Here is a 10,987-nt window from a genome sequence, read left to right on the forward strand (position 1 = left end):
CCTCACTCCCGACCTGCAGCCCAGCCCTGGGCCCCCCCACCTCTGCCGGTGCCCCTCACTCCCGACCTGCAGCCCAGCCCTGGGCCCCCCCACCTCTGCCGGTGCCCCTCACTCCCGACCTGCAGCCCAGCCCTGGGCCCCCCCACCTCTGCCGGTGCCCCTCACTCCCGACCTGCAGCCCAGCCCTGCCCCCCCCACCTCTGCCGGTGCCCCTCACTCCCGACCTGCAGCCCAGCCCTGGGCCCCCCCACTTCTGCCGGTGCCCCTCACTCCCGACCTGCAGCCCAGCCCTGGGCCCCCCCACCTCTGCCGGTGCCCCTCACTCCCGACCTGCAGCCCAGCCCTGGGCCCCCCCACCTCTGCCGGTGCCCCTCACTCCTGACCTGCAGCCCAGCCCTGGGCCCCCCCACCTCTGCCGGTGCCCCTCACTCCCGACCTGCAGCCCCCTGCTGCTACTTATGGGGGGAGGGCTGGACCCATGTCTTATTGCAGTCTGTGGTGCCGGGGGTGGGGGGGCTCTTTCTCCTTTTAGCCCCTCCCCATCCATGCCTCAGCTGTCTCTGGGGCAGGCGGGGGGCCTGTGGCCAGGGGCGAGTTGGGAAAGGCGGGTGGGGGACTGTGGCCTAGTGGGGGGCGGGGCTGTGGTCCCAGGCTGTCCCCAGCCTCAGAGGGGGCGGCTGGGGGGGCTGGGGCTGGGGTTTGGTCCTTCATGCAGTTGGGTGGCTCATGCAGACGCCAGCACCTGCAGGGAGAAAAGGGGGGAGACCATGAGCGCTGGGAGGGGCAAGACCCGGGGGGACCCCTGTGGGATGGGGGGGCTGGTGGGGGTCACTGCAGGGGGCCAGGCCGGGTCCCACCTCTCTGGTGGGCAGCCCCTGTAAGGGAGGGGGCCAGGCTAAACCAGGGGGGCGTGGCTGGGTGGGTGGGACGGTGTGATGGGGCGTGGCCACGTGTGGGGGCTGTATTGTGGGCGGGGCCAGGGAGAGCGCTGCTGGGGGCGTGGCTGTTCAGGGGCGTGGCCAGGTGGGTGTGGCTAGGTGCCTGGGTGGGGTCTGTGCTGGGGGCGTGGCCTGGGTGCATACGGGGGCGTGGCTAGAGGGGTGGAGCCAATCCTCACCCCCCTCCACATGCACAGAGTCCCCCATCCTCACCTCTGGGGTCACCAGTCTCCGCGTGTCCCCGCTGGAGCCCCCTCCTCCGCCCCGTCGGCCTCGGGGCCCTGCCCCATCTTGGTGATGTGGCGCAGGAAGGACGTGGCGTTGATAGCTCGCTGGGGGGGCACAGAGAATATCCTGCGTGAGACCCCCCCCCGGGACGGCTAGCCCCCAGGGGAGTCCCGCAGCTCACCCACCCTCTGGGGCAGGACCCAGGTGTCCGGGACGGCTAGCCCCCAGGGGAGCCCCCCAGCTCACCCACTCTCTGGGGACGGGACCCAGGCGTCCGGGACGGCGACCTCCTAGGGGACCCCCATAGCTCACCCACCCTCTGGGGACAGGACCCAGGCGTCCGGGACGGCTAGCCCCCAGGGGAGCCCCGCAGCTCACCCACCCTCTGGGGACGGGACCCAGGCGTCCGGGACAGCTAGTCCCAAGGGGGACCCACCCTCTGCGGACAGGACCGAGGCGTCCGGGGTGGGGGGATGGGACCCAGGCGTCCGGAGCTCACCTTCCACTGAGTCCTGGCAAAGTTTTTCTGGATCTGTTCACTGACGGAGCCGTGGATGTCTTTGTCCAGCGCCGTGTCCCCCGAGATCCTGGGGGGGTCAGAGGTGAAAGGTCAGGGGGCTCTCGCTGGGGACCCCCACCCCCTCCCGTCCCACGGTGGGGGGAGCTCACCATGGGTGCTGCAGGGCCTGTTCACACGTGTAGCGCTTCTCGGGATCCCGCTGCAGCAGCTGCTGGATGAAATCCTTGGCTGGGGGGAGGGAAGGGGGGTCCCTGTGAGCTGGGGACTCCCAAAGCCCCCTGCCATCGGGGCCCCCCATGTCCCCTCCCAGGTAGGGACCCCCACTCCCAGATGGGGGACCCCCATCCGTCTCCCTGCTGTCCTAGCCCCCCCGGTTCCCCTGCCTGCCCCCCAGGGGCCCCGCCCAGATTTTGGGGCCACCCCGCGGGTCTCACCTGAGTCCGAGATGTCGTCCCAATAGGGGGAGTCGAACTCGAACGCTCCTTTGAGGATCTGGGCGAAGAGTTCGGAGTCGTTGTCGTCGTAGAAGGGGGGGTAACCGCACAGCCTGGGGGGGGCACAGGAGGGTGAGAGGCGGGTCACCCCTCCCCCGGGGGCCAGCACCCCCCACCGTCCTCCCGGATGCCCGGGTCTCCTCCCCATCTCTCCTCCCCTCTCCAGAAACACCGTCCCGGACGCCTGGGTCCTGTTTGCCAAGCCCGGGTGTGCTGTGGGAGCCCCTGGTAGCAGCACCCCCGGACGCCTGGGTCCCATTCCCGACCCCGGACTCCTGGGTCCCATTCTATGGGGCGGGGTGTGCTGTGGGAACCCCCGGCAGTGGTGTCCCCCGGACGCCTGGGTCCCATTCCCGACCCCGGACTCCTGGGTCCCATTCTATGGGGCGGGGTGTGCTGTGGGAACCCCCGGCAGTGGTGTCCCCCGGACGCCTGGGTTCTCTCCCGCGCCGCCCCCCGGGTGGGACTTACAGGATGTAGGAGATGACGCCCAGGGCCCACGAATCCACAGCTTTCCCGTAGGGCTTCTGCTCCAGGAGCTCAGGGGCTGGAGGGCGAGAGATGGGAGTCACTGCCCCTGGGCCCCCCACCCCCCAAACTGCCCCTGCCCCCCGCCTGCCTCCGACCCCCCCGAACTTCCCCTGCCTGCCCCTGGCCCCCCCGAACTTCCCCTGCCCCCCACCTGCCCCTGGCCCCCCCAAACTGTCCCCGGGCTCCGCCTCCCTCACCCACGTAGCCGGGGGTCCCGCAGGCCGTGGCCATCACCCCGTCCGACTCCAGCTTGGAGAGCCCAAAATCCGTGATCATGATCTTGGCGTCCTCGAAGGGGCTGGCGTAGAGCAGGTTCTCGGGCTGGGGGGGCACGGGGGGGGTTAAACTGGGGGGCATCGGGGCAGAGACCCCCATGGCTGCAGGCCCCCCACCTAACCCCTCCCTGCAGCCCCCCACGACCCCACCCCCAGAGTGCAGCCCCCCATCCCTGCCCCTCTCAGATCCCCCCACCCCCCTCTGCCACGCTGCCCCCTGCTGTGACTCCGCCTCCACCCGGGACCCCACGGAGACCACGCCCCCTTCCTGTGGCCCCACCCCAGGCCCCTCCGAGACCGCGCCCCTCCCCCCAGGCCCCGCCCCATGGCCCCTCTGAGACCACGCCCCCAGGCCCCGCCCCTCACCTTGAGGTCCCGGTGCACTATCCCCAGCCGATGCAGGTAGCTCAGGGCCCCCAGCACCTGCCGGACGAGGCGGCTGGCGTCCCGCTCCGTGTAGTGCCCCCTCTCGACGATCCGGTCGAACAGCTCCCCCCCCGTCACCCTGCCGGAGACGCCCCGTGAGCCGGGGAGAGGACCCAGGAGTCCGGGTTCCCAGCCACCTCCCCTCCCAGAGCCCGGGCGAGAACCCAGGAGTCCGGGCTCCCAGCCCCGCCTGGCGCTCACACCCCGCCCCAACCACCAGACCCCACTCCCCTCCCAGAGCCAGCAGAACCCAGGCGTCCGGGCTCACAGCTGCATGGCCAGGTACAGGTGCGTGGGGGTTTCGTAGATGTTCTCCAGAGCCACGATGTTCTCGTGCTGGATCCTGCAAGGGGGAGCAGAGACAGGTGGGGGGGGCTCGGGCCGCCCGAAAGCGCCCCTGAGCCCCTCAAACCCGCCCCCCCACAGCTCCCTATCCCCTCCCCCATCCACACCCCCCACAGCTCCCCATCCCCACACCCCTCCCCTATCCACACCCCCACAGCTCCCCATCCGCACCCCACTGCCCCCCACAGCTCCCCCATCCCCACACCCCCCATCCCCACCCCCACAGCTCCCCATCCCCACACCCCTCCCCCATCCACACCCCCACAGCTCCCCATCCCCACACCCCTCCCCTATCCACACCCCCCACAGCTCCCCATCCTCACCCCACTGCCCCCCCACAGCTCCCCCATCCCCACACCCCTCCCCCATCCACACACTCCACAGCTCCCCATCCACACCCCCACAGCTCCCCATCCGCACCCCACTGCCCCCCCATCCCCACACCCCCCATCCACACCCCCACAGCTCCCCATCCCCACACCCCTCCCCTATCCACACCCCCCACAGCTCCCCATCCTCACCCCACTGCCCCCCACAGCTCCCCCATCCCCACACCCCTCCCCCATCCCCACACTCCACAGCTCCCCATCCACACCCCCACAGCTCCCCATCCGCACCCCACTGCCCCCCCATCCCCACACCCCCCATCCACACCCCCACAGCTCCCCATCCCCACACCCCTCCCCTATCCACACCCCCCACAGCTCCCCATCCTCACCCCACTGCCCCCCACAGCTCCCCCATCCCCACACCCCCCATCCACACCCCCACAGCTCCCCCATCCCCACACCCCTCCCCTATCCACACCCCCCACAGCTCCCCATCCTCACCCCACTGCCCCCACAGCTCCCCCATCCCCACACCCCCCATCCACACCCCCACAGCTCCCCATCCCCACACCCCTCCCCTATCCACACCCCCCACAGCTCCCCATCCGCACCCCACTGCCCCCCACAGCTCCCCCATCCCCACACCCCCCATCCACACCCCCACAGCTCCCCATCCCCACACCCCTCCCCTATCCACACCCCCCACAGCTCCCCATCCGCACCCCACTGCCCCCCACAGCTCCCCCATCCCCACACCCCTCCCCCATCCACACCCCCACAGCTCCCCATCCCCACACCCCTCCCCTATCCACACCCCCCACAGCTCCCCATCCTCACCCCACTGCTCCCCCATCCCCACACCCCCCATCCACACCCCCACAGCTCCCCATCCACACACCCCTCCCCCATCCACACCCCCCACAACTCCCCATCCGCACCCCACTGCCCCCACAGCTCCCCATCCCCACACCCCTCCCCTATCCACACCCCCCACCGCTCCCCATCCTCACCCCACTGCCCCCCACAGCTCCCCCATCCACACCCCCACAGCTCCCCATCCACACACCCCTCCCCCATCCACACCCCCCACAGCTCCCCATCTGCACCCCACTGCCCCCCACAGCTCCCCATCCCCACACCCCTCCCCCCACAGATCCCCCTGATGCTGGCCGCCCTCAACGCCCCCAACGTCCCCTTCTGATCACTGCCCCCCATCCCCCTCCGTCCATGCCCACCCCACACTGACCCCCCGACCCCCCCCTTACTTCCTGAGTACGGCGATTTCATTCTCCACAGCCAGCTCCTTGCCCCGCAGCGCCTTCTTGGGGATGCATTTCAGGGCCACCAGCCGCTGGGAGCCCCGCTCCTGGGCCAGGAACACCTCCGAGAAGGCCCCGCTGTGGGACAGACCGACAGGGGGTCAGTCTGCAGGTGGGGCGGCTCCCCCCCAACCCAGCGATGCAGAGAAGGGGAAACCGAGGCATGGAGACGCTGGAGAGCAGGTGTCCCCCGAGAGCCACCAGCCCAGGAGTCCTGGCTCCCAGCCCCCCGCCTCTAACCTGCCCCCTCCCTAGGTTTTGCCCCCCACCCTTGTTGGGTGACTCACGCCCCAAGTTTCTCCTTGATGTCATAGACAGCGCCGATCTCCTCCGTGGTTTTCCTCCAGCTCTCTCCCATCAGCATGGCACGCGGGTCCGGCCGGGCGCTGGGGAGACGGGGGAGGTCAGGCCCCATGGGTTGGGCACAGAACCCTGCTCTGACCCAGCAGCCCCCACTCCCCTCCCAGAGCGGGGAGAGAACCCAGGAGTCCTGACTCCCAGCCCCCCCCCCACTCTAAGCACCAGCCCCCACTGCCCTCCCAGAGCGGGGAGAGAACCCAGGAGTCCTGACTCCCAGCCCCCCCCCACTCTAAGCACCAGCCCCCACTGCCCTCCCAGAGCGGGGAGAGAACCCAGGAGTCCTGTTCAGAACCGATAGGGGTTGAAGACCAGATGCCCTGAGCAGGGCTTTGGTGAGGGACCCCCCATTCTGGGGGGGGCAGGAAGTGGGGGCACCTTCCCATGGGGCTGTGCTAGACCCTCCCCCGAAAGACTGGGGTCACTGTGCCAAGCTTCCCCCCACACCACACACCAGGGACCTTCCATGGTTAATTGGTACATGGGAGGCAAAAAAGACGGCACCAGTGGGCGTCCCACAGGTCTGGGGGCGACAGGATCTAGGCAGGGGGTAAGGGCTGGGAAAGGGTCAGGGTTTGTGTGTTCAGTTAGTGTGTGGAAGGGAGGGAGAGGACACAAGGGGACGGTTGGGTCATATGAGTGGATGGATGGGGCGTGTGGGGATGGAGGGATGGGGCGTGTGGGGGTGGATGGATGGAGGGATGGGGCATGTGGGGATGGAGGGATGGGGCGTGTGGGGATGGAGGGATGGGGCGTGCGGGGATGGAGGGATGGGGCATGTGAGGATGAAGGGATGGGATGTGTGGGGATGGACGGATGGCGGGATGGGGCACGCGGGGATGGAGGGATGGGGCATGTGGGGATGAAGGGATGGGATGTGTGGGGATGGACGGATGGAGGGATGGGGCGTGCAGGGATGGAGGGATGGGGCACGTGGGGATGGCGGGATGGGGTGTGCGGGGATGGAGGGATGGAGAGATGGGGCGCGTGGGGAAGGACGGGCCCAGACGAGGGAGGAGTCTAGTCTGGGAAAGAAGCTTCCTGGACCTTGTTCCCCGTGTTCGGTTCCGAGACGTGCTCGGCTTCGACTTGCGGGTTCTGTGGGGATGGAGGGATGGGATGTGTGGGGATGGACGGATGGAGGGATGGGGCGTGCGGGGATGGAGGGATGGGGCGTGCAGGGATGGAGGGATGGGGCACGCGGGGATGGAGGGATGGAGAGATGGGCACGTGGGGATGAAGGGATGGAGGGATGGGGCAACGCGGGGATGGAGGGATGGGGCACGCGGGGATGGAGGGACAGGGCACGCGGGGATGGAGGGACGGGGCACGCGGGATGGAGGGATGGAGAGATGGGGCGTGCAGGGATGGAGGGATGGGGCACGCGGGGATGGAGGGATGGGGCGTGCAGGGATGGAGGGATGGGGCGTGCAGGGATGGAGGGATGGGGCACGTGGGGATGGAGGGATGGGGCACGCGGGGATGGAGGGATGGAGAGATGGGGCGCGTGGGGAAGGACGGGCCCAGACGAGGGAGGAGTCTAGTCTGGGAAAGAAGCTTCCTGGACCTTGTTCCCCGTGTTCGGTTCCGAGACGTGCTCGGCTTCGACTTGCGGGTTCTGTGGGGATGAAGGGATGGGATGTGTGGGGATGGAGGGATGGAGGGATGGGGCGTGCAGGGATGGAGGGATGGGGCGTGCAGGGATGGGGCGTGCAGGGATGGAGGGATGGGGCGTGCAGGGATGGAGGGATGGGGCGTGCAGGGATGGGGCGTGCAGGGATGAGGGATGGGGCACGTGGGGATGGAGGGATGGGGCACGTGGGGATGGAGGGATGGGGCATGTGGGGATGGACGGATGGAGGGATGGGGCGTGCGGGGATGGAGGGATGGGGCACGTGGGGATGAAGGGATGGGGCATGTGGGGATGGACGGATGGAGGGATGGGGCGTGCGGGGATGGAGGGATGGGGCGTGCGGGGATGGGGCACGTGGGGATGGCGGGATGGGGCGTGCGGGGATGGAGGGATGGAGAGATGGGGCGCGTGGGGAAGGACGGGCCCAGACGAGGGAGGAGTCTAGTCTGGGAAAGAAGCTTCCTGGACCTTGTTTCCCGTGTTCGGTTCCGAGACGTGCTCGGCTTCGACTTGCGGGTTCTGTGGGACTTGCGGGTGACTCACTTTGTTCTGTTGTTACTTGGGGCCACGCAAACCCGACCGGTTATACAGACTAAAATCACTTTTTGCTCATTAATGAGCCCAGAGTAAGTGATTAATGCCGGGGGGGGCGGCAAACAGCTGTGCCTGTTTCTCTAGCCGCGTTCGAGGGGGCGGACGGCTCATGGCTTTACCCTGCGTAAGCTTCGGATCGATTTGGGGTTTGGACCCCACTGGGAACTGGGTGTCTGGGTGCGGGAGACAGGGGCAATTCTTAAGCTCTTCTCAGTTACGTCTGCAGCTCTGGGTCCCGTGGGTCAGACCCTGGGTCTGTGTTTGCAGCCGGCTGGCGGGTCCGGCTCGCCAGGGCAGGGGGCTGGAGGCCCAGGCTGGCGGGATGGATGGGGCGTGTGGGGGGGATGGATGGGGCGTGTGGGGCGATGGATGGGGCGTGTGTGGGGGATGGATGGGGTGTGGGGGAGGGATGGAGGGAAACGTGGGGTGTCTTGCAGGGGACTTCGGCTCTCGTCCCGTCAACAGGGGAGCATCGATCCCGCTCGGCCGCCGCCCGGCTCCAGCCCTCCCGCCTCCCCCCGCCCCCTGGCCAGGGACGGTCGGGGGGGCAACGAGCTGGTAACAACGACAAGACGGAGTGTGTGTGTGCCGGAGGGGGAGGGGGAGGGTGTGGGGGGGAGTGTGCGGGTGTGAGGGGCGTGTGCAGGGGAGGAGGAGGGGAGCGTGCGGGGAGCGTGCCGTCCATCATACGCGTACGCTCCAGTCTGGGCTGGGGCCGGTATTATCAAGCAACGCGGCACGGCGCCTTATCCCCCGACGAGAGCCGCGCAAAACACGGGCGGCTGGGGATGGAGGGGCGGACGGATTCACAGAGGGACGGACAGGGCGTATGGGACTATGGGGAAGATGTGGGGAGTGGGGGGCCCAGCCAGTGCTACACAATCCGTGCCCCCCCCCTTCCACACTGGTGCAATATTCACACGACCTCCCTGCCAAATCTGCCCTGCTACGAACCAACAGGGCTCTGGGGGGGGCGGTGGGGGGCAGCGAGGGGGCGCCATGCGAGATCTTGACTTTAGCAAAGCTTCTGACACAGGACCCCCCCAGGAGCCTGGCCAGCCGGGTAGGACGTCTGGGCTGGCTGCAGGGACGAGCCGGTGGCCGGATCCTCGGGCTCGGGGGCGGGGGGGCCGTGGCTCCGGGGCTCGCTGGCAGCCGGGATCCAGCAGGGCGCCCCCGGGCTGGCCAGGCTCCTCGTCAACGATCTGGCGGGTGGGGTGGGCTGCACCCCCAGCCCCTCGGCAGAGGACCCCGGGCTGGGGGAGGCGGATCCGCGGCGGGGCAGAGCCCAAAGAGACCCGAGGGGGTGAAGCGGGAGCAGGGCAGGGTCCTGCGCCGAGGCCGGGGGGGCTCCCCGGCGCCGTGACAGGCCGGGGGCCGAGTGGCCCCGGGGCTCACGGGGGCCGAGGGGCCGGGCAGGAGTCGGCAGCGGGCCCCAGCTGCATTGTGGGCTGCGGTAGCCGGGGCCTCGCCAGGGCCGAGGGGCGGGACCGTTCCCCGCTCTGCGGCCGGGGGGCCACATCTGGAGCCCTGCGCCCCGGTCTGGGCCCCCCAGGAGAGAGGCCAGCGGAGGGCAAGGGAAACGGCCGGGGCTGGGGCAGGGAAAGGGGGGGCCGAGGGGGTGGGGGCGATTTCGTCTGCAGACGAGAAGAGCGAGGGGGGACTTGAGAGCAGCTGGTGCAGGGGGGTCCCCAAGGGGATGGCGCTCGGTGGGTCTCGGGGGGCAGAGCACAGAGCAAGGAGCCCTGGTCTCAAGTGGCAGTGGGGGGTCTAGGACGGATGTTAGGAACACGGTTTCCCTGGAAGGGGGGGAGCCAGGGAGGGGGTTCCCGGGAGGAGGGGAGCCGGGGGGGAAGTTGGGGAGGGGGTTCCCCGGGAGGGGGCGAGCTGGGGGGGGAAGTTGGGGAGGGGGTTCCCCGGGAGGGGGCGAGCTGGGGGGGGAAGTTGGGGAGGGGGTTCCCCGGGAGGAGGGGAGCCGGGGGGGAAGTTGGGGAGGGGGTTCCCCGGGAGGGGGCGAGCTGGGGGGGGGAAGTTGGGGAGGGGGTTCCCCGGGAGGGGGCGAGCTGGGGGGGGAAGTTGGGGAGGGGGTTCCCCGGGAGGAGGGGAGCCGGGGGGGGAAGTTGGGGAGGGGGTTCCCCGGGAGCGGGGGAGCCGGGGGGGGAAGTTGGGGAGGGGGTTCCCCGGGAGGGGGGGAGCCGGGGGGGGAAGTTGGGGAGGGGGTTCCCCGGGAGGGGGGGAGCCGGGGGGGGGAAGTTGGGGAGGGGGTTCCCCGGGAGGGGGCGAGCCGGGGGGGGGAAGTTGGGGAGGGGGTTCCCCCGGGAGGGGGCGAGCCGGGGGGGGGGAAGTTGGGGAGGGGGTTCCCCGGGAGGGGGCGAGCCGGGGGGGGGAAGTTGGGGAGGGGGTTCCCCGGGAGGGGGCGAGCCGGGGGGGGGGAAGTTGGGGAGGGGGTTCCCCGGGAGGGGGCGAGCCGGGGGGGGGGAAGTTGGGGAGGGGTTCCCCGGGAGGGGGCGAGCCGGGGGGGGGGGAAGTTGGGGAGGGGGTTCCCCGGGAGGGGGCGAGCCGGGGGGGGAAGTTGGGGAGGGGGTTCCCCGGGAGGGGGCGAGCTGGGGGGGGGAAGTTGGGGAGGGGGGAGGAATCTCCATCCTTGCAGGGTTCAAGGCCCCGCCGGGGTGATTTCGGGGGGCTGGACTCGGACCCCCTGGGCCCTTCCACCCCGATCTTCTCTGAGTCTCCGGCACCACCCAGCCGTCCCGACACACAGCGACACAAACCACAACCCAAACACCACACAACACACACAGCCACCCTAACACAACCCCCATACACACCACATCTCTCCACCCCCACAACACACACAGCCAGGGTAACACAACCCCTCCCTTACACACCACAGCTATGCACCCACACAACACACACAGCCAGGGTAACACAACCCCCCCATACACACCACATCTCTCCACCCACACAACACACACAGCCAGGGTAACACAACCCCCCC

The 10,987-nt window shown here is 69.7% G+C and overlaps 2 protein-coding genes across 2 annotated transcripts in view; one reads left to right on the top strand and one right to left on the bottom strand.

Moving 5' to 3' along the window:
* Positions 1 to 233: 233 nt before the first annotated feature.
* Positions 234 to 5,811, bottom strand: PNCK (pregnancy up-regulated nonubiquitous CaM kinase). Its single transcript, XM_084612828.1, has 11 exons — positions 5,693 to 5,811; positions 5,352 to 5,483; positions 3,681 to 3,755; positions 3,353 to 3,491; positions 2,909 to 3,032; positions 2,652 to 2,727; positions 2,121 to 2,233; positions 1,836 to 1,914; positions 1,666 to 1,753; positions 1,152 to 1,270; positions 234 to 742 (listed from the first exon to the last, which is right to left on the bottom strand). Exons 1-10 carry the CDS (start codon positions 5,767 to 5,769, stop codon positions 1,160 to 1,162), a joined length of 1,014 nt encoding a protein of 337 aa, XP_084468954.1. The 5' UTR covers positions 5,770 to 5,811; the 3' UTR covers positions 234 to 742; positions 1,152 to 1,159.
* Positions 5,812 to 8,988: 3,177 nt separating this feature from the next.
* SLC6A8 (solute carrier family 6 member 8) overlaps positions 8,989 to 10,987 on the top strand; it is a gene marked incomplete at its 5' end in the record, with an annotated part of 7,333 nt that continues 5,334 nt past the window's right edge. The window contains one exon of the mRNA XM_084612965.1: positions 8,989 to 9,052. Within this exon, the coding sequence (XP_084469091.1) occupies positions 8,989 to 9,052 (64 nt within the window). The remainder of the gene's footprint in view (positions 9,053 to 10,987) is intronic.

This window comes from Lepidochelys olivacea (assembly GCF_965140295.1).
Source record: "Lepidochelys olivacea isolate rLepOli2 genome assembly, chromosome: 23".
Classification (NCBI taxonomy): Eukaryota; Metazoa; Chordata; order Testudines; family Cheloniidae; genus Lepidochelys; species Lepidochelys olivacea.